Below are 26728 nucleotides of genomic sequence, written 5' to 3'. Positions count from 1 at the left end.
TAGTCAACCCTTGTTTCAGGGATTTAGCCTTGTTTTCTACTGTTATATACCTTGTGTAGAGAAAAATTGTACATAGTTATCTGTGACAGATTCATTCAACATTTGGAATCCAGGTTTCCTTTTCAACAAGTCCACTTGGAAGCTTTATTGCAGGTGAAAGACTTGGAAGAGATAATCACATTACAGAACCTGATGCCACTGGGGCAGTCTTGACTCTTGAGCTACAACACACACAATGGTGAGGCTATTGTTACACAATAAAAGCAAGTCATGCCAGAACTTATTTCATGAAACAAAGGGTCTTTGCATATCCTAATTATTTTTCCATGAAAACGGAAATACTAGTCTTGTATCAGAACTCCAAGTGCTGATACTCTTATTTTTGTCAGAGACATCTGGTCTTCAAACATTCATGATCAAGCCATGGTTTGAATGCATCATCACGAACCACATTCTGCGAAACAACAACATCAAATGTTTAAATCCATAGTGCAATCGATTCTTTCATTTATATAACTGATCATTTTGTATATAGTAATGATCAAATAAGGATGACCCTAATGGACAACTTCAGGTGGCAAGAAGACAAGTTTTCAGGATTAAACGAATTGCAGACAAAGTATCCTTACTCTGTAGAATGATTGAAAAGACAAGATAAACCGTGATCACTTACCGTTAAATAAAAGATAAACCCGCGCAACAGGTTCAGAGCTTTACGCTCATCAGCGTCATGTAAAGAATCAAGATACTCCTTTTTGAAGTCTGTGAAATCAAAACAAAGCAAAACTTTATATGAAGGTAAATAACACTCTCCCTAACACATTTGTTTGGAATTAGGAGATAGCCTTTTCAGTTTATTTTTTGAATTCCAACAAATTGATTCTACAAGATAGCTAAGCAAAGCATAAACGTCCAAGAACATATATGCCAACTTCTGTCTGGTAACTTTACCTGGATACTCGTCGAGATATGAAGGTCTCTTTTTCTTCGTTTTAAAGTTAAACTCAGTTCCATCTCGTAGTTCTACATGTCGGGTTGACCTTCTTTGCACCGATGCTTCATTGTGAAGTTCCGTGAGCTCTGTTAGAGTGTATGGCTGCTTCAGAACATTCATTATCTCCTTCCTAAACCAAGAACTCCGTTCATCACTTCTCTTGTCATCCAAATCCTTAAAAAACATTCCAACCAAAACAACAAAAAGTGTCAAGAAAGGGAATTGTTTTTGAGGCAAAAAAGCAAAGGTGAGTGAAGGTGATGAAACATACAACCACTCTATAACTTTTGGATGGCACAAATGGAGAATCCTCTCCATCCAGAAACGGACGATCTCCAACCACAATAGTATCAGAATCAGAATCAGAAAAAGACATTGCAAAATCCTCCTCTTCACATTTTACTTGTATCTCCTTTTCAGTTGTAGTTGTTGAACTTTTCAAATTCTCCACTAACCATGTGAGATAAGCTTTGTAATTCTCATCGTGATCCGCCAAATTCTCTTCCTTCTCGCTAGCATTACCACTACCATGTTGTTGTGGTGGTGAGTTACTTTTCACATGACTCGTAGTAATGAGCGTTGCTTCAACACTCTTCTCAGCCACACTATTCTCTCTTCTCTGCCTTGAACCTGCTTCTTTCGTTGTTGTCTTCCTTGAGCTTGCTTGAACATGATGAGGCTTTGATTCAAAATTCTTCTTGGTCACAACACGAACAGTGTTTTGGTCTTCCTTTGTAACCGCTGCTGCTTTAAATCTGCGATTGTCGTATCCTCCGTTATCTACTTCATACCTGATAGACCTAAGTGGATTATCACTCAGATATGTATTCCCATCTTCTTTGAAACTATCCAACAAGTACATATACTGATGATCAATTTTGGTATCCCAATCATCACCATCATCATCATCATCAGAAGTGTTAATTTCCTCCGCATCCATCATACATTCCACGTTAACTTCACCACAAAGAACATCTTCACCTCCATCGTCTAAGTCTATCGTCACAAACTCCTCCTTCACAGGTTTCATTGCTGCAGCGGCACAATTCATCAAATTTCTCATCTTAAATCACTTCAATCACAAAACAAACAAGCAAAAACAATCAGATTCCTTAAATTGACACATAGCATTCACTTAAATTCATAGCAGATTCCAGGAAAAACAAAAACAAGATTTCAAGATGCAAAATTAAACATTTAGAAACAACTAATCCGACACTTCCATTGACTCATAATCCTTCAAAAATAGTTAAATTTGAAATCGATTCAGTGACCACTCGTACATGCAAATTCTCGTTGCGACCAAACTGGCGCATGCAGGAGTAGAGAGAGAGAGTTAGAACACACACAAGACACAACACAATTAATCAAAACTCGAAAAAGAAGAAGAAGAAGATACGTAGTCGAGTGGAATGGGATCACTTACCAAATTCGATCAAAGAGAAGCCCTAAAATTTAGTGGCTTGAGAAAAAACAGAATTAATTGCTTCTCTCATCGGAACATCTCGCCACCCACTCCAACTTCACTGTAGAGGAGAGTGAGTCAGTCAGTAGTAAAGCGCCAATTGTTTTTGGGAAATTGTGTTTTGTCTTTATTTAACACAAACCCGTTGACTTCAATTCAGGCCCAGATAAAGAATAAGGCCATTATTGGGCTTAGGTTTTTGTTCATTATTTTGGTACTAATTTAAGTAAAATGAAAATCATATATATAAAAGTAGAGTTTCAGTCTCTCCTTATTGGTCCACTTGACAATGCAATTTTAATAAATAAAAAAATTTATATTAAAACACAAATTTAAAAACAATTAATTTTCACATTTAACTCACATAATATAAAACTGAAATCTTTATAGCTTCTCCCTATAAATTATGCATTAACTTTATTTCTCCACTAAGTTGTATTAATTAATTGTATTGAAACAAAACAATAAATTAGAATTGTAACTCTCATTTTTCTAAATGCAATTTTTCATCATTTCTCTTCCTATAAATACTCATTATCTTATTCTCTTAGCAGAGCCGTCGCTGAGTAATAATAGGCTACAAGCCAAAATGTATTATGGGCTGATTAATAACTTAGTTTTAGAGAGATAAAAAAAGAAAAAATGGTAAAACTGTAAGAGAGGAGGTTTGATCACGGAACCTCAAACTTGAAATCGCTTACTCAAGCCAACTAGGCTACTGAAACATTTATGAAAAATGGCCGCGAAAATGCATCTTATATTTAAGGCCACAATCATGTGCTTCATCAGCCTGGTGTCAAGGCCGGCTCTGTCTCTTAGTCTATCACTCTTTCATTCTCTCATCTTCTTCCACTACTCTTAAATCTCTTTTTTGTTTTGTTTTGTTTTGTTTTGTATTTTTTTTGTTATTGTTGTTGTATGGGTTATAAAAAATCAAATCAAATATCATTGTAAAAGCTTAGTTTTAGAGTTTGTATGATATGTATATCTTATATATTTATTTTAATCTTTTAAAATGTTTATCTCCATTTTCTATTTTATATTAACATCTTATAAGTCATTATTTTCATACTTCCTTACAATATTCACCACATAATAAGATCATAAAGTTGAAATGATTCATATGTAATTATTTATTATGTCTCTGGTTATCTCACATATTCATGTATCATTTTTTAATAATTTATAAAGATCAATATAATTATCCATTTATCCATTTATAAAGACTATTTTGTTTTGTGATCCAATTGATAAATCTGCAGAGATCAATATAATATATATTTTCTTTTATGATTTGAGGTTTTTGAAAACAAAAAGAACATAATTAAACAATTGGTTTTTGTGTCTTTTAATCAAGATAAAAAATGATCCAAAAAACAAAACATATTCAATTGGAACTTAAATATCATTTTAAAAATATCATTTCACTAAATTCTCTAAAGATGAAACCATTAGTATGAAATCTAGCACTATAAGATAAATTGATGAGTGAAAACCAAAAAAATATAAGTTATCCTTGGGATTTTCAAAATTATTGAGATTGAAGAATTCATATAATTTTATAAGAAAACTAATTTAGTGTGTCACTTAAAAAGTAATATTTTTTTTATATTGAAGTATTATGTGTAAGTGTTGAATTTATATCAACAAACAACCAAATCATGTGAATTTTGATTCAGCCACTTGGTATTCCTTTTATTTTAGGTTATAAAAAATTAAAATATTTATTTATAATTAAAGACATGTAACTCCATTTAACTCAAATGTAACTCCTATCCAATAATTGTACATTAATTCATTCCTCCTACTAACTTATTTATCTTTCAAGAGAAAATATTTTTGGTTAAATTTTAACATTTTTATTTGTTTTGGTTGGGTAAACTTATATTCATATTTTGGTTGGCAAAATTAATATATTTCTCATGCAAAATTATTGTTTATAATATATTTCTCATTTCAAAGTTTAAAGCAATATATCATGTATATAAAAGTAAGTTTTTTGTCTCTCCTTATTGGTTGATTTTCATTTAATGTTTTCTAATTTTTTATTTATTTTTTTATTTGCCTTCTAATTGCTTTAAACAATATTTAAGACTCAATAAACACAATATATTTAACTCACACATTAAAATAAAATTATAACTGAAAATAAAATAAATTATGCATTAATCATATTCTACCACTCAATTTTATTCAAACACAATAAATTATTATTGTAACCCTATAGTTCTAAATGTAACTTTCATCTTTTCTTATCATATAAATAAGCATTCTCTCAATCTATCATTCTCTCATATTGACATTTTTTTACTATTTCATTTTCACATTCTCTCATTCTCTTCTACAATACCTCAAATCATTTTTCGTTTTTTTTGTTATTTTTGATTTCTTATTTTTGTTGCATGGGTTGTAAAAGACAAATGAAATATCATTGTAAATTGTTAATGCTAAATTTTAATTTTAGAGACTACATGATATATATTTTACATTGTTCTTACTTTAAAAGATTTATCTCTTTTATCTAATTTAGATTATTATCTTATAAGTAATCATTCTCTCCTCCTCTCCCACCAATATCAAATGTTGTTATATCTCATATGTGTTGTAAGAGTTTGATTCTATATTTTAATTTAGAAAGTATTATATATATATATATTAAATTGTTCTATTTTTTAAAGATTCATCTCCATTATCTAATTTGGATTACCATCTTATAGTAAACATTCTCTCCTACTCTCCTACCAATATCAAATGTTGTTATATCTCATATATGTTGTAACTTGTAAGAGTTTGATTCTATATTTTAATGTAGAAAGTATTATATATATTTAACATTGTTTTCAATTTTTATTTTATTTATATAAAAAAAATATTTCTTTTATATTTCTTGCCTTTCTAATCTATTCATATTTATTTTTTAAATTTGCATAGTTAAATTTAAATTCGCATATGTTGGTTTTAACAAAACAATCAACTTTATTTGAGAATTAGATGTTCCTATTAATTTTTGAATGATCAATGTGTAACATATAAGCATTTTGTCTTGCAATCACAAGTTCTATTTCCATTGCTTAACTCCATGGTTAAACTATAATATATGTTGTCCTATTTGTAGGAATAACAACATACTTATTTAATTTATTTAAAAGAGCAGATGATTAATCGAAATAAACATTTATCCAAATTTTATAATTCAATCAGTGAGTGTACTTATTACTTTGAAAAACTTTTACATTGAAGTTCATCAAATCATATAAGAAAACTAAAATACTATGTCACTTCAAATTTGGAAGGAAACACTTGGTATTCCTTTAAAAAAAATTCAAAACACATATAAAAATTTATTAATATTTAACTCACTTTAAAGACATTAAAGGTTATTTAACTTAAAAATAACTTCTATCCAATAATTTCATACATTCCTCCCACAAATAAAATATATATATATATGTTCAATATTATATTTAAATATTACATAATTTTTTAGTTAGCTAAATTTATAGTCACATATATACAATATATATACATAAGAATTTATATTACTTATTAACACCATAATTCGACCCATTATTTGCTTAACTCAAAATTGGTTTCAAAGCCAACTAAATAAAAACAAAAACGATCTTATTGATATTAGACCAAAACATGGGCATACAAACATAATCACTTACACGGAAGATATTTTTAAAAAATAACTTATTATTGTAACATCAACGTATGAAGGGTTTACATAAGCAGTTAATTAGAAAATCTATAATACAATAAATGTATTGGAAACAATATCAGTCAATGATAAGATTGGATCCTCAAAAGCAAGAAACAACATCTTCATAATTCATAAAAAATAAACACCACAATTATACACATCTAAACGAAATGGTATAAACATATAGTGTATAAATAAAAGTGACGGCAAAGCCCGTATATGCCTAACTAAAACGAAATAATACAAAAGAGAAAACAAAAAGACCAAAAAAAAAACAAGAAAGTGTCAACTACACCACAACCCACACATTGCGTGGGGAAGCACCTAGTTGATTATAGAAATAGGAGATGAAATGATAAATACATGGTTTTCCTCTTTTTGTTTGATTTTTATTTTATTTATATCCACAAATTATGTAATTAGCAATTAACGTCTTTTTTGTAATTTCTTTTTTTTTTCTTCTTTTGTTTACTGGGAAATGGGAAAATTTGTTAATGAGAATGTATGTGGCCTTGGCCCTTGGCCGGTGATAAAATGTCTAGTAATTGGGGAGCGTACGATAACGCCACGACGCTCGAGAACATTACCGAACCTTCCATATGTCAATATTGGAATATGACACCACTTTTCTTCTGCGCCACAGACTCTATTGCTTAGTGCTATTTACATATCCAAAAAGTCCTACGTTTATAGAACAATTTAGTTTAGTACTTGTCGCAAATGTTCTTCTTAATCACAGATTATGCAAAATTGTGTTTTAATTTTTTTGACAGTGTAAGATTGTGATTTAGGTTAGACTTCTCTATAACAGAAAGTGAATTGGTAACCAAGTAAAGTTCCTTACCATTCTTTATTTGTGTTTTACGGTTGATCGATATAACAACAACCACAAAAAAATCAAAGATTATAATTAGTGGAGTCATAAACTATCTAACTTTCCATATAAAATTAGCTACATGTCATAGTTTTTGACAACAAGAATATTAGATAAACGTCGTGATTTTAATATGACTTTTCTTCTAGAAACGTCCTTTTACGGAATTTTAGTCGTTCTCACTTCCCATTTCTGGGAAACTTCCTCCGTCTAATCTCTTCCGTACACACTCAATCATATATAGAAAGAGCTGTACGTGTATAACGTCAATAGACGATAAACATTGAAAACTTTCTCTAAAGTCTTATCAGATTACTTATACCCATTTCACCAATATCACCAAACAAAAAGGTCCAAAAACTACCCTTCTTGAATCCTTTATCAGAAACCAGAGACAAAATCTATGGATTGTACTTCTTCTTCATTCATAAGCACAAACGATCTCCGAAGAATGTTCAAGCAGCTCGACAAGAACCAAGACGGGCTTGTGACTCTCGACGAGCTCTGTTGGATTCTTGAGAAACTCGGTTGGGCAGAACACACTCCCGACGAGCTTGAACTGATCGTTGGTAAACAGAGCCTCGATCTAGACGAGTTCCTTCGGTTCTACCACGACACCGTTTTAGATAGCAAAGTGACGAATACCAATAATGATGTTGTTGTTGTTGATGGTGATGATGAAGCGATTGTGAGGGCGTTTAATGTGTTCGATGTGAACGGAGATGGTTATATCTCTGCGGAGGAGCTTCGTGATGTGTTGGAACGACTAGGGTTCGAAGAGGAGGCAAAGGCGTGGGATTGTGGAAGAATGATTCGAGTTCATGACAAGAATCTTGATGGTTTTGTTGACTTTGAAGAATTCAAGAACATGATCTTACATGTCTAGTGATATGATAATACACATATTTGCGTATAGTCCATCATCTTACATGTTTTTGTGAGTTATGCGTAAAAACTTTGAAAGTGTGAAGTATATATAATTTTGTGATGTGTTAATGTATAAACTATGTCTTTTACTGTGATCAAGTTTTTGTAATGAAAAATGGCTCTTCTGATATCACTAAGCCATTAGTATTGTACATATGTATATATGGATGATCCTTTTCAGTGTGTTATAATAATTCCAGCTTAAGCTTTAATGTCTTAAAAGTTGTGTTTCTTTTCCAAATTGTTCAACTTGGAACAGTTATACATTAAGGAATCCAAGTCTCATATGAAAGCACAAAACCTCAGATATAAAATTATCTATGATAATTTCAAGCCATGTGGAGGGGGAAAAGAGATATTGTGACAAAAGAAATATATAGTTTTGCGTGAGATCGTTGTAAAGATATGATTACCAACCATATCCTTGTAACCAATTAGCTGAATGTTTGATTATTTTGTTTCTCAGTAACCCTTCAAACCCATGGAAAAATCACTAGCATTGTTAGGCACATGATATCTGATTTTTAACCAAATTTGCAAATGAAAACTTACATACTCATAGTGATAGATGTTTCTTCTTCCTGCAAAATCAGATTATTAGCTCCTAACATGAATCACATCCAAGAAAAAATGAGCATTAGTCACACTAACTTTATCAACTAATTAAGAAAACTGACCCATCAAATTGGCCACTTTGTGTGTATTTATTGTGGGTACTCCAAGTCCAAACCATTTTACTACTTTAATCATTTATTGTAGTGTAATTTTTTTTAGTTTTTTATATGTTAGTGGGTACAAGTTACCCCACTCAAAAATGTAATGTATATAATCTTTGGATCATAGAAGCATATGTAAGCTTCTGATGATGAAGTGGATATTTTTTGTTCGTTCGCTATGGTGGAATTGATGCGCTCTACAACATTGGTAATGGAGAAAGGAAAAGTTTATGGTCGATCTAAAGCATAAAAGCTGTAGTTATAGTCATGGTGGAAGTTGTGGATAAAAGTTAGTGTTACTATGTTCATTTTTTTTCTTTCTTCTCTTTCTTGGATTTGATTTTTTTTTTCATGAGATATGCTCACATGAGATTACGTAGTAGAAGCTCCATATTGTTCAACTTGAAACAATTCTCTACTAGGGAAAATCCATGTCTCATATATGAAAGCACAAAACATAAAAGTAACATAATCTATTTACACTTTGAAGCCATGTGGAAGAAAAAGGTTGTGGCAAGAAACTGTTAAGCGTATGATCATTGTGAAGATATGTAGTTATGTACTACCATATATCTATGTCTCCCATCAACTTAGCTGATTTTTTTTTGTCTTGACGGTTTCACTGTAATCTGCTTTTTTTCCATTATTGTTCAAAGTGTATAATACTGTTCTGCTTGATACCATAGAATCATAGATTATGAACTGAACATCTGTATCATATATGATTTTACTATGTGTTTCTAATTGGAAACTTTCATCAGTTGTTTCGATAAGGCTTCTCTCATCTTGTTAAACCAACAGGAATATGTTTTTCTTGGTTTAGTAAAATTATCTCATTTCCAATGAAATTTTAAATTCGAAGGACAATAATGTCAGTGATGCTACAGAACTTGATAACCATGTGTATTTATTTTACGAACATGACATATGTTACCTTTTTAACCGAAACTAGAACCATGTGGGAAACTAGTATCTATTCAAGTAAAAGCTAAAAAGTTTCCACCTCAAATGAGAAATATCTTCATGATGCTAAATTTGGCAGGGACATTAGCATTTGAGTCTATACATATGAAATTAATGGATCCGTATGTGTTGGGTGATGCAGAGATTCAATAAATATGGATATAACTTCTAAGCTACCCATACATATCTACATTGAATCATCTCACCATCCACTGCCGATGTTCATCTCTCCGGGTTTACATGTTTTAGTGTACACTCACTCTCAGTGTCACATGAATCACTCGGCTTTTGAAAATAATAGTAGGGACTAATCTTCTCGACATTTAATTATGTGTACAAGTTGTGGCTTTTTGCATATGTAATTGTTTTTTTTTTTTTCAACCAAACATTAATAATTAAAAGAGAACTCCAAGGTTGGTGGCCCAAACAGGAGGATAAGAGTTTACAAAATTAGTTTCAGAAATTAAAGATCGTGAAGATCGAGCAAGACAATCAGCCCTAGCGTTGGCGTCTCGAGGGATCCTAGTGAGGATGAAGGAGGGATAAGAAGTTCGAAGCAAAGAGAGATCCTCCAGCAGGTTAGAAAAAGCGGTCCAATCATCCAGCGTCTGCACTGTCGCAACTAGCTCTACACAGTCCGTCTCAAAAGCCTGACAATCGACTCCAGCCACCAGTAAAGACTCCATAGCCCAGATCAGCGCTTGTAATTCCGCATGTAAAGGGGATGTAATTTCTCTTTTAAGTATTGTTGTGGGATCAACTGGTTATGTCTTCAACAAATTTTAAGTAATGTAATTGTTTTCTTACAAGATAAAATAATCTTTTTCTCTCGTGGACACTAAGAAATTGATGTTTTTCATATTTAAAGCTAGAGGTTGTTGATGATGTGGTATTCATCTTGTATTTTTTAGAGTTTAAAATTAGTGTTAAATGAAAAAAAAATTATCAAAATAATTATGGTTGATAATCTGTAGAAATAGAATTGTTTTAACACTTCAAGTGATCAGAAGTAAATTTAAAATTGATTGGGTTAGTCATGTCATATCTAGATATTTAGTTTTGTGGAGAAAACAAATCAAAACACAACAGTCAACATTCATACATAAATGTCACTAAGTACAAGTCGCTCACCCAATCCTCACAAATGGGTACTGATAATTGTACGCAGAAACTTACATCATGTGGACGTTGACAGTAGAAATTAAAACAATGCTAACATCAGCTAAAACTTGTATATGGTTTTCTAATAGTTCAATAATGTAATATGCTCCTTTCAGAACATATGTGAAAATATCAAGCAAGAATATTTTAGACTGAAAATCCAGAATTAAATTTCTAGTTTTGATTTGACATACCCGTACGTGCTGCATGCATAATGCCTAAAGGCCCTATCGTCTTTAACCTTATATATATTGGAACGAAAAATAATTTTTTTAGTTAGCACCTTCGAGTCTTCGACCCTAGTTCAAAACTAATAAGAACTTGTCGTCACAATCTTAGAAAGCATTAAAAATAGAGTTCGTTTGGTCCAACTTTTGTTAGTTGGTAAACTCTGCCTTTTTTATTCAATGCCCACCTTCGCTTTTTATAGACTCATGCACGTCATCACTCACCAATATATTTTGGTTATAGAGAGATTCTTTTTATTTACTAACCAAATTTAGCACTATGATAAGTTAAGAAACTAAAGAAGATTTGTTTATTTCATTTCATCAAGCTGATTTCGTGGGCCATAAGTGATCAACTATAGTTACCAAAAGAAGACATAAACTCCAAATCTCCAACACCTTCAAAGAGTTAACCTTTTCAAAATTTCAGTAAATACAATCCCCTATAGAGTGTTTTCAGTCATAACAAGAATATAGTTTCTTGCAGTCATAACAAAAAGCTTATTGTTTTTTTTTTTTTTTTTTTTTGCATAAGCAGCGCAGAGGTTGAGATGCGGTTCTGTATACAACCAGATTTCTATTTTTTTTATTAGTCTATGTTTTTACCTATATTATAGTTATAGTTATATTTTATTTTTATTAAATTTATTTATGTATAAGCAACAAGCTTTTTGTAAATCTAAAGATACTCCAATCTTTGAACGGAGAGAACTAGCTAGAGTTTCAATCGCTCATCTAATAACATCACGGTGACTGTTTGTGTGGAATTTTCATAAGTTTTTTTCCCAAAGACTGAATTCAAGCTTAGGGGACTGAATTTAACATATATAATTGAAAGTTTTGCTTAATAAAAGTGTTACGTTGGTCCAAGATATTTTCTAGTGGTAACAAGACGGACGCGTGGGGCATTAACACGTTTCAAATTAGATTCACCTGCTGCATGAAACTAATTTATCTATAGACATTATCTATAGACATTCATATTGATATAGACTCTTGCTTACGACTCTGAAAAAATATCTATACGTAGACTGCAATTTTCTTAAGAATTAATCTGGACCTTTGTATATGTTTGGATCTATCCTCAATTATATTTAAAAACAAATTACTGTTACGCCTGAACTTTTTTAAATCATATATTTTCCACCAGAAAACAATATTATTTTATCTTTTAAGAAAACAGTTACATCTATATGCAAAGCCACAACTTGTATACTTGTAAAAAAAAAAGTCAACAAATTAAATTTGTTCTTGTCACTACTCTCAAAAGACTGTTCATGATATTTTTCAGTGATTTTTATTTATATCCACATGAAAAATAAACTATTGTCGTTTGCATTTTTTGTTCCCTGGGAAAATTCCATTGAAAATATGGTGGATGGATGTGTGGCCGTTCGGTGTTAATATCTGAAAATTGGGGACAGTACGTTTTAACGCCACGGAACTAGAGAACATTACCGAACGTTCATAATCCACATTATTGACTACATTCTTCTTCAACTACATATACTGTTTTCATGCTTTTCCCGATTACATACTAATACTATTTTAGCTATAAAAATCCAAGGTATTATTATCTTTTTAGTTTAGAAGGAGCTTCGGAACGAAGAGAAGAACAATTGTTTTAGTTAGCTCCTTCGAGTCTTCGACCCTAGCTCAAACCAAGAGCTTGTCGCCACAATTTGGAAGTAAAAATAGAGTTCGTTTGGTCCAAATTTTGTTAGTTGGTAAACTCTGTCTTTGTTCAATGCCCACCTCCCTTTTTTATAGATTCACGTCACTAACCATTATATGTTTCTTGGTTAAAATGAATATAGAGGGTTTATTCTTATTTATTAGCCAAATTTAGCAATTAGCACTATTATAAGTTAAGAAACTATAGAAGATTTGTTTATTTCATTTGATCAAGCTGGTTCCGTGGGGCATAAGTGATCAACTATAGTTACCTCCAAAAAAGCCATAAACCAAGTCTCTAACACCTTCAAAGAGTTAAAACCTTTTTGAAGGCTTCTATAAATACAAACCCCTATAGAGAGTGTTTTCACAAACCAATATACCAAAACAAATACATAAACAAAAATCATTAAGTATGGAACTGTTACTTCCACACCCTTCGAACTCAACACCTCTCACCGTCCTCGGCTTTTTAGACCGAGCCGCCTCCGTCTACGGTGACAGTCCGTCCATCCTCCACACCGCAAACACCGTCCACACTTGGTCCGAAACCCATAACCGTTGTCTTCGAATCGCCTCAGCTCTCACTTCCTCCTCTCTCGGCATTAACCGAGGCCAAGTCGTCTCTGTCGTGGGCCCCAATGTCCCTTCTGTCTACGAGCTTCAGTTTGCTGTCCCAATGTCGGGAGCCATCTTAAACAATATCAACCCGCGTTTAGACGCACACGCACTCTCTGTTCTTCTACGTCACAGTGAATCCAAACTCGTTTTCGTCGACCCCAACTCCATATCCTTAGTCCTCGAAGCAGTATCGCTCTTTGGACAACACGAGAAACCTCACCTCGTCCTCCTCGAGGATGATCAAGAGGACGGTTCTTCATCAGCTTCGGCCGCATCTGATTTTCTTGACACATACGAAGGAATCATGCAGAGAGGAGATTCGAGATTCAAATGGATCCGTCCTCAAACCGAATGGAAGCCAATGGTTCTCAACTACACTTCTGGAACGACGTCTTCTCCCAAAGGAGTAGTGCTTAGCCACAGAGCAATTTTTATGCTAACCGTTAGCTCCATGCTTGACTGGTCTTTACCAAACCGACCGGTTTACTTGTGGACTCTACCGATGTTCCACGCCAACGGTTGGGGTTACACATGGGGTACTGCGGCCGTTGGAGCCACCAACGTATGTACCCGTAGAGTCGACGCGCCTACTATTTATAACTTGATCGATAAGCATGACGTGACTCACATGTGTGCCGCACCGATGGTTCTCAACATGCTAACCAACTACCCCTCTCGTAAACCGCTCAAGAACCCGGTTCAGGTATTAATACATGTTTTGGTTCTTATTGGTTTATCGTCAAACTTTAGTTTCTTATTAATCATGTAGAGGACTATTGAACCAACTCTGTTTTAGGGCTTATTTATAAAGTTAAAAAAATTATGAGAACAGGTAATGACCGCCGGAGCTCCACCTCCGACAGCCATCATCTCAAGAGCAGAATCCCTAGGTTTCAACGTCGGTCATGGATACGGTTTAACAGAAACCGGAGGCCCGGTGGTGTCATGTGCTTGGAAGTCTGAGTGGGATCATCTTGATCCATTGGAGAGAGCTAGACTGAAATCAAGACAAGGAGTAAGAACCATAGGATTTGCGGAAGCCGATGTCAGAGATCCAAGAACCGGGAAGAGTGTAGAGCACGACGGCGTTTCTGTAGGAGAGATCGTTTTGAAAGGTGGATCGGTTATGCTGGGCTACTTCAAAGACCCGGAAGGAACCGCGGCGTGTATGAGAGAGGACGGATGGTTCTACACTGGAGACGTTGGGGTTATACATAAAGATGGTTACTTGGAGGTTAAAGACCGGTCAAAGGATGTGATCATATGCGGAGGAGAGAACATAAGCAGTGCAGAGGTTGAGACGGTTCTGTATACGAATCCAGTTGTGAAGGAAGCCGCGGTGGTGGCTAAACCGGATAAGATGTGGGGAGAGACACCGTGTGCTTTTGTGAGCTTGAAGTATGATAATAACGGCGACGGGTCGGTGACTGAGAGGGAAATAAGGGAGTTTTGTAAGACGAAGTTACCTAAGTATATGGTGCCAAGGAAAGTGATTTTTCAGGAGGAGCTTCCAAAGACATCCACTGGAAAGATTCAAAAGTTTCTTCTCAGACAAATGGCTAAGTCCCTGCCTTAATAATCCGCTTAAGTTATTGAGATTATGAAGAAATTAATCTATGTATGAAGTAAACTATATAGACTTATCGATCTTTTGTGATATATTATTATTGTACCCTTAAGAAGGGATTAGTTGTTAAACTTGTTGAAACATGCATGCTTGCTATTATTGTTATAAGATTTGCAAAGATAAAACTGTTAACACTATACCCCATTATTACAAGTGTGGTTTCCTTTAACTCTTGGCCTTATTCTGTCTAAAAAATAAAATTATGCCTAACAAAAAAAATGAAGAAAACGACTATCGAAACATAATTCCGGATTCAGTATTTAGCGATAAATTCCTCCATAGAAATCCAATGAATATGTATTGATTTTTTTTTTTTTTTTTTTTGTCAAAACAGAATCGTTTGATGTCTGTAAGGCTAAGAACTAAAAGAGAGAGAGGGATACAAGCAAAGTACTTCGTCGAGTTTGGGAATTTTGAGAAATTTCTTACATTGACCAATTCGCATAGGTGTTTTCTATGGTTTGAATGTTGATGGTAACATGATCTTGTGTTTAGTTTGTAAATTGGCCATTTTAGGTAGCCTGTGTCACTGTGATTTGGAATCCAAAATCAGGGTAGAGGCTCAATATGATGTTATCTAGTATAAAATACAGTTTATTGTTATATGTTTGTGAATGTTAATAAAATCATGTCTTATTGGTTTTATGAATACTATTGTACTAGATTAAGATCCGTGCTAGAGCACGGGTTGAAATTCATTTTATTTATATTGTAATTTTTATATAAACTAAAATTTATGTGATTGTTTTTAAATGTTTTTTGGATAAAACATTATGCAATAAAATCATATGCTAAATATGATGGCTTGAAAAAAAATACATATTTTGTAAGTTTTATATTGTTAATGATTCTAGATAAGTACCCGTGCTATAACACTGATTAAATTTTATTTTGTATTTTAAAATTAAATTTGTATATGTTGTATTAGGTTATATATGTGAAGTTATTTCAACAATGTATATTATACATCATGACTTGAATGTCATTATAAGACATAATTTTGTAAATGTGTTTTTTAAAAAGCGAGTTATTATATTATGAGTAATTTAATATATTGTTATACTTTAATTTTAATATATTTGGTTTCTTGAAATTATTTCATATTATAGTGAAATATTATTGACATTGCTATAACAAATCAATTTAGAGTGTTTATAGTTTCTAACTTTTATATCAAGTTTCAATATATGAAAAATATTTCAAAATAAATTATTTATAGTTTATTATATTATTTAAAATTATAAAATTCAACAAAAATATAAAATTGAATTTAAATAGTCAAATTTTGATCCGTTACTCAGTAAAATTTTTAATTCAATAGATATTATTTTTAAAGAATAATATTATTAAAACTTGAATATTTTATAGATTAAACAATTTATATTTATTTTAAAAAATTCAGCTTATGTTATATCCGGAAATAAAACTATTGTTTAATTATAATAAATAATATGATAATTTATTTGTTTCACAAAATAGAATCGTATATAAAAATGAGAGGTGAAGTATAATGACAATTAACAAATTAATATGTTAAGTTAGATATCAAAAGATTTTATATGATGAATAATTTAATAAAAGAAATTAATATGGTAAGTTAGATGATATGATTCTTTAGAATATTCTCTTTAAGATTTTCAGTATAACCTATTTGTAACCAATTAATCTATCAATTAATGTATAATCTATTTGTAACCAACTTATTAAAATTATATAGTCTACAAAACAATGTTGTGTACTTCCGTTTTATTATAAAGGAGATTTTTTTTTTCATTCAAAAAAGTGTCACCATTAATTTTATATTTCTAAGAAATCTAGCGTTATTGATTTACGAAGATTTCATATTTCCTCAGACGACGTAACTTTCAAAAACTCAATAAGTTTTTTTGAAATATAAAGCACACTGGAAATTAAATAGTTTTTTCTTTCATCTTTGAAAACTAACCAGCTCTTCTTGAATACATGTCCCACTAGCCTCTTTTTAAGATTTGTTTTTTTATCCCGAGTACGATGTACTATTAAACCTAATTTGGGTCCATACGTCGATGAGTTGAGTCGGATCAGTTTGGATTCATGTTGTTCATTTTGTTTTTTTTTTTTTCCCTATAGGTTAAAGTTCAAGTGGTACACTAAAATTACTAAAATAAATAAGCGTTATAAAATTTTAGTTCAAGGTATAATTAAGTATAGATGGTGTGGTAATTAAGGTCAAAATTAATATTGGATTATGTGTAAAACTGTAAAAGTAGTTGGGACTAATTTGTTAGTTGATCGATCGTGTTCACAAATTTATGTAAACTGTCTTTAGACTCTTCATTATATGCCCACCAACATTATATTTATAGGTCGTTCACCTTGTGTTTTAGGGAAATAACTAGAGATTCTCTCATCGCCAATTTTATACTTCATTAAAAAGCTAAAGAACTTTAGCTTATCTTGTTTCATTTCATCAAGTTGATTACGTGTGGCCATATGTAATAATGTAGTTATTGTTACAACGTATAAAAAAATGATAACACTGATCAAAACTGGAAACCTTATTGAATTCATAGAAAGCTAAAAACCCCTAATGAGCGTTTTTACAAAGTCATAACGATAATATAGTTTCTTGCAGCTAAATAATGGAACTCTTACTTCCACATCCATCAAACTCAACACCTCTTACCGTCCTCGGCTTCTAGGACCGAGCCGCTTCCGTGTACAGCAATTGTCCGTCCATCCTCCATACCACAAATACCATTCGATCCACACATGGTCTGAAACTCACATTCGCTGTCTCCTGAATCGCCTCGGTTCTCACCTCGTACGTACGTTCTCACTCGGAATTAACCAAGCCTATTCTTTTTGACTAATCAGTCTGTCTCATTTCAATCTTCTTAACTTATACACTGTCTGGTTTTCTGCTGAGGATTAATTATTCATAACATTTTCTAACGTGTGTAAGTTTTGGTTCCAACCTGCCTATAGTAGTAGCATGTATAGTTCAATGAATGCATTCCTCGTTTTCAAATTTTAGTTTGACTTCGATTATAACGTGCCCAAATCCTTGGACTAAATTCATTTGGTTCACAAATCACAACTATAAGAACCTAACGAATCCCTTAAATGATTAAATCGATCACGGAATCGTTGGTGAGTTGGGTGTATTTTGTTTTGTTTTACGGTTCATTAATTCGAAGTAATTCTTGTAATTTCAAAGGTAAAAGTAAAAGGTGTCGGAAAAAAGGATGAAAAGGGAAGTTAATAATGTTCGGTGGTCACAGGCCGATGGAACCACCGGTTCACCCACAAAACGTTTGTTTATATTTTCCTTTTTTTTTTTTTTTGCCATTGGATGGATACCGAAACTCCAAAGAAAAAGAAAAAATAAATAATAACAAAATAAATAATCAAGAATAAAGGATTGTCACTGTTGAGATGATAATATAATAAAAAGTATTTATGGTAGAAAGAAAAAGACGGAAAAGTAAAACACATATGTTATCCCTTGCATTAGGGAATGATTCAAATCACGTGACCATAAATGTAGATGCAAGAGCATGCACTAACTCATATGGTTCATCGGATATAAACACTTCGCCAAACCATTCAACCGTCCCTCTAATAATCCCCAAATTTAGGTGTCTTTGAAGTGAAACTTCTGCACACCATATTGTTTTCTCCCGATAATTCTCCACATGCACATCCTCTTCCCACAAAATAGCCATTCTTCCACCATAATCCGCTACCATATAAGATAGGCAATTCTTCCAGACCTAATAATTTTTTCCATATTCTTGCTTTAGAATTATACCAACTGATCATACTACCACCACAACGATAGAATATGTCCGCTATCACACAGTAAGCTGATGAGGAAGCCCATCCCATATTTATCGCTAAGTCTACCTCTCTCCATCTGCCTTCATGCAGCTTGCAAGTCAAATCTAATCTGCTAGACCTCACATGGATAGTTCCTTCATACCCAACGCTTTGATAGCTGGAGCCTAGGCATATTTTTTCACTAGGTATCTGCAAAAACTCCCAAGTTTGGGTATCCATATCAAAAACCTCCATCCAGTTCGTCGAATCAGTATTGGCGCAACCTCCCATTACATATATTTTCTCATCAAGAACACAAACAGATGGCAACGCACGAGCCACCTGCATTGTTGTTTATTAATCCGCCGATGGCATATATATGAGAACCAACAGCAGCAAAACTCGTCCGAAAATCAGTGTGTGAACTGGGAGATGTAGTCGGGACCAAAACTTTTTCGGCACTATGTGGTCTCTGACAAAGAGTGAACCAACGTAATGGGCTGCTATTCTGGGCAGAGGACTCTAAACACACATAGAGACTACTCTCGATGCAGCCTAAGAGGATTCGGGTTTGGTAAAGTTCCGTTGAAGCGATAAGAATGCGGAATCTTTTGGAGACCAAGGAGAGAGCCGGATAATACAATGTTGAGATGCGTGCTAAGCAATTTAATATCACATCATCAGGACGCATCATAAGTCTTGTAACCGGTGGGTCTTCTCCGTTCATGGCGGTGGTCGATGCGTCAGACATAACGCTAGTCACCGATCGCTTTCTCTCTCTTAGACTATCTTCATTGAGGAGTCCTTACTTGTTTCTTAGTAAATTTCTTAGGTATAATATTAATAATTAATCAACATAAGTTAAGAAATTGCAAGAATCGTTTCTAATTTTAGGATGGAAAGAAACGTCTCTTGCTGGATAGGTGGCACCAAATCAATGGTTGAAGGGAAAAAGCCGATTTAATGGGTTTATTTTTTTTTTTCTCTTTCTTTTTTTTTTTTTTTTGAATAAAATATAAAACTTATTTCAAAAAAAGTAGTTTTTACATCCAGTGCAATATGGGATTAAACTTTTGATAATAGATCGAAAGCTATGTTAAAAGAGTCTGGTGCATTATCGTGAGCCCAACCATTTCTCCATGTAGCCGGTGTGCTTCCCTCTAGGCGGAAGTGAGAGTAACCTGTCTCGAACTTGTCGGTCTAGACTTTTGATGTGCTGAGCCGAGGGTATTGGCTGCTCCCAGTGTCGACGTCGATTTCGCTCCTGCCAGAGTGAGTAGACCGTGGACTGAAATGCGTAGCGGAGAAGGAACAGAGTTGCAGGCTCCAAAGATGTGTCAACTAGAAGTTGCAGAGAACTATCCCAGGCTGTAGAAAACTTGGTTTCTAGTAACTTAGAGACAAGTCCTGTCCAAACCACCGAGGAATAAGAGTATTCAAAGAACAAATGGCTTCGGCTTTCTTGAGTTGCAGAGCAGAAAGAGCATGAGGCGTCAATGCGTGAGTTCCAGGAAAGCATGCGATCACCGGTTGTCAAGCGGTTGAGTGTTGCTAACCACACTATAAAAGAAAACTTAGGAGTGCCTTGGGAGAACCAGATACCAGTTGCCCATGGCTGCCTGTCTCTGGTCATCCGTATATGCTCCCAAGTGTCTTTTGTGTTGAATTTTGGTTTAAAAAGGTCTTCTTTTCCTCGCCAAAGAACTACGTCTGAGGAGTCAGAGAGTCCTCTATTCCAGATTGTCATTAAAGCTGCTTCAAACTGATTCAAGTGGTCAACTCGATGATGGCGTTGGCGATGGTTTAGCGCTACTGCAACAGTCGCATGAAGGCCAATCCCCATATCAATAGTGCCTCGAGGGCCTGCAATATCAAGTAGACGGCCTAGTGGTGACCAATTATCATGCCAGAAGGAGATACTCTTTCTCTTTCACTTTCCTTTTATCTCTTCTATCTCTCTCTCTCTCGACAAATCGCGATTTCCATTGAATCTCTTCTTCGATTCCGAAAAACTTTTTGCTTCTCTTCCAATTGATTCCCACGTCTGATTGTCCATGGATTCGGCGGCGATTTGGTTCTGGTGAAGCAGAAGGCATTTGATTCTGGTGTAGATCGATCCGTCAAAACCCTAATATTTGGGGAAGATTCAAGCAGTTCGATTTGTTCAGGTAATTGCTCTTGCATGTCTAGGAATTGTTGATTGTTTATTTGAAAATTGACTCAATCTTAATTTAATTATGTCTGTTGTTTGTATGCCGGTTTCATTTGCGTTTCATCAATTGGTTGTTTTGTATGTTTATAAATCATGGATATAGGATTCGTTTTTGTTGAAATTTCATGGTTTTTGAGTCCATATAAGAGTCCCAGTTGATCTATGTAACAACTTCTGTCGCTAATTAAACGAAAGAAGAAGAAAGATCATACAATGTGTGGAAATTTCGAGTGATTTATATACTGTTGCGTTTATAAAATCATAGAGAAACTTGTTTAACCAAAAGGTTATTAACTAAGTTTTCTTCTTTTTAATTACCAGAAACAAGTATTACAATCAAAATGAGTATTTGATTTTGTAAAATATTAAGTTTCTTTCTCTCCCGTTTCCAAACAAAAACAGAGACCCACTAAAACGTTTTGTGTTTATCTCTAGAAACCAGAAACACTAGCAATGTGTAATCAATCAACTGTGTAATCAGAAACCAGAAACACTAATAGTCCAAGTTTGTTTTATGAGTGTTGTGGTTCATAATCAAACAAAAATTGTTGTTTCATAGTCGGATTGAGTTGGTTGTTGGTTGTTGTGTCTTTAATGGATGTCTTTACACAGTTGGTAGTAATTAAGACTCATGTACTTGTAGTTATGCTTTAATGGATGTCTTTACATAGTTACTAAAACCATTTCTTGTTTCTTGTTTTGTGAGTTTCTTTTAGTTGAGCTCAAACAAGTCACACTTAAGGCGACAAGGAAACAACATTTCAACAAACCGAAAGAGGTAAATATACACCTAACTGGTTTAGCTGCAAATTGATTGCTTTGTTTGTTTGGTAGTATCTATTTTGGGGTAGTGAGTTATAGCATGACTGTTTATTTGTGCTCCTATGTGTACTTCTTTGTGACTAGGTTGTCATTATTCTTAATTGGTGGTTGTTCTATCATTAATGGAAGTTACTAGGTTGTGTATTCATTGTGTGTTTGGTGTCGAGAATTAATTGTAACTCCAATATGCTTCACCTTATAAACTAAGCTTTTCTTGATCTTTAAACCACAAACCCGAATATCTTCCAAGCATAAACCATTCTTATTTTCTACACCTCTCAAGCATAAACCACTCTTCTTTTCTTCTTTGCTACTATGGAGTCAAACCATGATCTAAACCAGTCCACAAATTTTGTGGGACTTATGAATAGTCAGCAGGGGGTGGCTATCCTCAAACCATTTCTTTTGATTCCCTCTACCCAAATATACCTACTCTTTCGTCCCCAGTTCCTCTCTTTAGTTCCCAAGTCAGTTCCGCAGCTTCCCCAAGTGAAGACACAACTGCAAGTCGTAGGGAAAGAAGGAAATGGACACCTTATGATGACCGGATTCTCATTAGCGGGTGGTTAAACACCAGCAAGGATGCTGTGAAAGGCAATGATCAGAAGGGCAAGACCTTCTGGAATAGGGTTGCTAATTATTTTTCAGACAGTCCACTTTCTGATGGCAATGAGAAGATAGGGCCAATTCAGTGTAAACAGAGATGGGCTAAGATCCAAAATACGGTCGGGAAGTTTTGGGGAACGTATGCTGCTGCAGTGAGGGCTAAAACTAGTGGTCAGAATGAGGATGATATAATGAAGACAGCGTATGATATGTACTACAACATTTATCAGAAAAATTCGTTCTTGAGCATTGTTGGTTAGAGTTACGCTACAACCAGAAATGGTGTGGGAGTGTTAATGGTAAAGCACCTGAAGTAACCAACAAGAAAAGACTCTTTGATGATCCTGCACAATCTTCAGCTTCTCAGACCGGCGGTAACATAGATGAGCCAACAAACACAAGGCCTACTGGTAGAGACGCAAGTAAGGCCAAACAGAGGAAGACTCATATAGAAGCGAAGGAAGAGAAGGCTTTGAAGGAGTACCAAGGCATGTGGGAAATCAAGAAGGAAGAATTGCTGCTGAAAGAGAGATTGTCAAAAATGCAAATTCTTGACTGTTTGCTGGCCAAAAGTGGACCGCTTACTCCGAAAGAAGAATCTATGAAAGAGAAGCTGCTTGACTTAGTGGATGATTAGTATTAGAACAAATCTGGTCGAGAAGTGTCCAGTTGCGTCTTGTTGCGTCTTGTTGCGTCTTGTTTGAGTCTTGTTGAGTCTTGTTGAGTCTTGACTTAGTGGATGATTAGTATTAAAACAATATGATAACATTTTACAAACTCGGTCAGCTGTTCACATTTGAAGGATCACATGATATTGTTTTTTTCCTACACAAGAATACAACAAGGATCACAAGATATATGAGAACAAAAAACAAACACAAAAATACAACATATAAAACTACAACAAAGTCTCACGGGAATTGTGAGAAGAGAATCACAAGATACACAATTTAGTTCTATATATACACATCTCTTCTACTCATTCATATCATTCACATCTCTTCTACTATTCTAAAGTCATTTAAATTTTTTATTCAATGGGTTCTTCTTCTCATTCACATTTTAATTTTGCAAAGGATGATGATCCACTTTTTGAGTCCTATTTTGCAAATTTTTTTGATAACCATGATATTCATGGACAACCTTTTGTGAAAAAGAAAAAGAAACGAGAATTCATTGAAAGAAATCGGGAAGATGGCCACAACCGTTTGTGGAATGATTATTTCAGTGAATCTCCGACATATCCTCCCCATGTATTCCGACGACGTTTTAGAATGAACAAGCCATTATTCTTGCGTATTGTCGACCGTCTTACTGCAGAAGATCCTTATTTCCAACAAAGAAGAGATGCCACAGGAAGGCTTGGCCTTTCTCCGATCCAAAAATGTACTGCAGCAATTAGGCTACTAGCATATGGTGGCGGGTGTGATACGGTGGATGAATATGTCCGACTTGGTGAAACAACTGCTCGAAAATGTTTGCAACATTTTGTCAGTGGAGTTGTCAATTTCTTTGGCGATGAATATCTAAGAAGACCCACACCAGAGGATCTTCAAAGATTAATATATGTTGCAGAAGAACGTGGATTTCCCGGGATGGTTGGAAGCATCGACTGTATGCATTGGGTTTGGAAGAGTTGCCCAGCAGCTTGGAAAGGCATGTATACACGAGGATCCGGCAAACCAACAATTGTTTTAGAGGCGGTCGCGTCATATGATCTCTGGATATGGCACGCCTTTTTTGGATCTCCAGGTACTTTTAACGATATTAATGTTCTTGATTGATCTCCCGTCTTTGATGATATACTTTATGGTCAAGCTCCACAAGTTACCTACTACGTTAACGGCAGAGAGTACAATTTGACTTACTATTTGACAGACAGTATTTATCCGAAATGGTCAACGTTTATTCAATCCATACCACTACCACAGACTCCAAAAGCATCTTTATTTGCTGAGCGCCAAGAAAGTGCCCGAAAAGATGTTGAGCGTGCGTTCGGTGTCCTACAAGCTAGATTCGCGGTCATTAAAAATCCATGTTTTTTATGGGATAAAGACCAAGTGGGATTGATTATGAGGGCGTGTATCATACTCCACAATATGATTGTTGAAAATGAACGAGATGGATACAGTCAAGCTGACGTTTCTGATTTCCCACAAGCAGACGGTGTGGATCTTTCATATTCTATCAATATGAATTCAAATATTAGCAACGTGCTGAATGGTCAAATAATAATCCGTGATAGAGAAGTGCATGACCAATTGAAACTTGATTTAGTTGAATATTTATAGACTAAATTTGGATATTAAATATGTTTCATGTTTTAATTAAATATGTTTCTATGTTTTATTTCATGTTGTGTGCTATGTTTTTGTTTTTTAATGTTTTGTATTTTAATTTTAAATGTAGTATGTTATTTTATGTTTTTATTAATAAAATATGTTTCTATGATATATAAAATAATTTCAAATATTTTAAGATATAATTATTATTTTACTAGATTTATTACTAAAAAACACCTAAATTTGGTTTTACCAATAATCAACAAAATTATCCTTTTCTCTTAACAAAGTTTCTTCTCTCCTTTTTATTATTAAAAAGGCCTTAAGAAACACTACCAATGAGGATAGTCTTAGGTTTAAGGTTGCTTTTCATATAATTATATAGCCTGTTTTATTTTTCCTTTATGTTTGTTCCGCAAGTCTTTTTATACATGGGGAATTTAACATTTTTTTTTTTTTGTAAATAATGGGGAAATTAACATTCACTAATCTCGTTAGGAAATCTCACGTTCGATAATCATGTAGTATTCTTCCTAATCCAGTTAGATAATCCCCCTTAATTGTTAAACCGAGGATGGGTTAAATCAGGATCTGATCGTGTGAGTGGAAGCAATTAAGCAAAGAAAATACTATGCCGAGAGTCCGAGACTCAAGACTGCGTTGCTGCTTTGACCTAGAGACATAATAGGAATATTCCTCTTTTTTTTTTTTGGAAAAACAATAGGAATATTTCTATTCTCTAATAATGTGTGCTGCACCAATGGTTCTCAACATGCTAATTAATTATCCGTTAAGTGAACCGCTCAAGAACCCGGTTCAGGTACAAAGAGATCCCAGTTCAGTGCCGGTTAATTTTGTTTATTCTACTTGAGCTTTAATTTCAAAATCAATTTTAGATTTTTAGTGATGGAAAAACTTATGAATATACATTTTGCTCTGTTTCGCTTGAATCAGGTTATGACCTCTGGAGCTCCCCCACCAGCAACCATTATCCCGAACAAAGTCACTTCGTTTTGTCAGTCACTCGTACGGTTTAACAGAAACCAGCGGTCCGGTTGTGTCATGTGCTTGGAAGCTTAAATGGGACCATCTCAAACCGTTGGAGAGAGCTGAGCTGAACTCAAGGCAAGGACAAGGAGTAAGAACACTTGGATTTGCGGAAGTCGATGTTAGGGACCGAAACACGGGAAAGAGCGTGAAACACGACGGAGTTTCGGTTGGAGAGAGATCGTTTTCAAAGGCAGCTCAGTCATGTTGGGATACTACAAATACGGAGAAGGAACCGCAGCTTGTATGAGAGAGGTCGGATGGCTCTACTCCGGAGACATCGGGGTTATACACAGAGACGGTTACTTGGAGATAAAAGACCGGTAAAAAGATGTGATCATATGCGGAGGAGAAAACATAAGCAGCGCAGAAGTTGAGACGGTTTTGTATACAAATCCGGCGGTGAAGGAAGCTGCGGTGGTGTGGCTAAACCGGATAAGATGTGGGGAGAGACACCATGTGCATTTGTGAGCTTGAAGTATGATAAGAATGGGGATGGTTTTGTTCCGGTAGTGACTGAGAAAGAGATAAGGGAGTTTTGCAAGACGAAGTTACCCAAGTACATGGTTCCGAGGAAAGTGATATTTCAGGAGGAACTTCCCAAGACTTCCACTGGAAAAATTCAGAAGTTCTTGCTTAGACAAATGGCCAAGTCCTTGTTTTAAAGAAGTCCATGAGAAAAAAGACTATCTTTACTATTTGTTGTTACAAGATTTGCTAATTACTATATACCTCGACTTCTTCATGAGCTAGCTTAATTAAGAAGTCTTAAATTAACAAGTCTAAAAACGAAGTCGTTTCCTTGCGTAACGGGCTAGCTTAATTATTAGAATTAGGCCTTTAAAACCATTAGTTACTAATTTGATATAGTCATAGTTATATGCGACTAATAATAATAACTCTCATTAATAATTTTCTTTTGTTTTCGCTTACCTTTCTTCTGTTAAATTACTACTACTACTTTAAAAAAAAGGATAATACAAAACTTCTTAATTAGCCCAAA

At 34.2% G+C, this 26728-nt stretch overlaps 6 protein-coding genes and 2 pseudogenes across 9 annotated transcripts; 5 read left to right on the top strand and 3 right to left on the bottom strand.

Annotated features, from left to right (window-relative positions):
- Positions 1-119: 119 nt before the first annotated feature.
- Positions 120-2592, bottom strand: LOC104773422 (uncharacterized). 3 transcript variants are annotated; one of them, XM_087494523.1, is made up of 6 exons: positions 2421-2567; positions 2278-2301; positions 1266-2066; positions 952-1168; positions 674-762; positions 120-454 (listed from the first exon to the last, which is right to left on the bottom strand). In XM_087494523.1, the coding sequence occupies exons 3-6, from the start codon at positions 2055-2057 to the stop codon at positions 386-388; spliced, it is 1167 nt and encodes a 388-aa protein (XP_087350649.1). In that variant the 5' UTR covers positions 2058-2066; positions 2278-2301; positions 2421-2567; the 3' UTR covers positions 120-385. The 3 variants fall into 3 exon arrangements, with proteins under 3 accessions (XP_087350649.1, XP_019098198.1, XP_019098196.1); XM_019242653.2 differs by lacking the exon at positions 2278-2301 and having other exon boundaries at positions 1266-2026; positions 2421-2592; XM_019242651.2 differs by lacking the exon at positions 2278-2301 and having other exon boundaries at positions 2421-2566.
- Positions 2593-7167: 4575 nt separating this feature from the next.
- Positions 7168-8188, top strand: LOC104773424 (putative calcium-binding protein CML44). Its single transcript, XM_010498034.3, has one exon. It carries the CDS (start codon positions 7443-7445, stop codon positions 7923-7925), a length of 483 nt encoding a protein of 160 aa, XP_010496336.1. The 5' UTR covers positions 7168-7442; the 3' UTR covers positions 7926-8188.
- A 4767-nt stretch (positions 8189-12955) lies between these two features.
- Positions 12956-15092, top strand: LOC104773425 (putative acyl-activating enzyme 9). The gene is made up of 2 exons (XM_010498035.3): positions 12956-14031; positions 14161-15092. The coding sequence occupies exons 1-2, from the start codon at positions 13123-13125 to the stop codon at positions 14902-14904; spliced, it is 1653 nt and encodes a 550-aa protein (XP_010496337.1). The 5' UTR covers positions 12956-13122; the 3' UTR covers positions 14905-15092.
- A 3372-nt stretch (positions 15093-18464) lies between these two features.
- LOC104773430 (F-box/kelch-repeat protein At4g23580 pseudogene) lies at positions 18465-20918 on the bottom strand (annotated as a pseudogene).
- Positions 19871-20599, bottom strand: LOC147923444 (uncharacterized). The gene has a single exon (XM_087496444.1). It carries the CDS (start codon positions 20597-20599, stop codon positions 19871-19873), a length of 729 nt encoding a protein of 242 aa, XP_087352570.1.
- A 648-nt stretch (positions 20919-21566) lies between the features above and the next one.
- Positions 21567-23033, top strand: LOC104773431 (glutathione S-transferase T3-like). The gene is made up of 4 exons (XM_087496443.1): positions 21567-21579; positions 21685-21746; positions 22162-22567; positions 22657-23033. Exons 1-4 carry the CDS (start codon positions 21567-21569, stop codon positions 23031-23033), a joined length of 858 nt encoding a protein of 285 aa, XP_087352569.1.
- On the top strand, positions 21910-24856 carry LOC104773426 (uncharacterized). The gene is made up of 2 exons (XM_019242655.2): positions 21910-24148; positions 24275-24856. The coding sequence occupies exons 1-2, from the start codon at positions 23434-23436 to the stop codon at positions 24685-24687; spliced, it is 1128 nt and encodes a 375-aa protein (XP_019098200.2). The 5' UTR covers positions 21910-23433; the 3' UTR covers positions 24688-24856.
- A 105-nt stretch (positions 24857-24961) lies between these two features.
- LOC147923443 (putative acyl-activating enzyme 10) lies at positions 24962-26514 on the top strand (annotated as a pseudogene). Its single transcript, XR_015586061.1, has 2 exons — positions 24962-25498; positions 25633-26514. The product of XR_015586061.1 is annotated as a putative acyl-activating enzyme 10 (transcript).
- Positions 26515-26728: the final 214 nt, after the last annotated feature.

This window comes from Camelina sativa, chromosome 17 (genome assembly GCF_030686135.1).
Source record: "Camelina sativa cultivar CO46 ecotype springtype chromosome 17, ASM3068613v1".
NCBI classification, from domain to species: Eukaryota; Viridiplantae; Streptophyta; class Magnoliopsida; order Brassicales; family Brassicaceae; genus Camelina; species Camelina sativa.
Note: the sequence above shows the minus strand (reverse complement) of the source record. Positions and strands in the feature narration are given on the sequence as shown.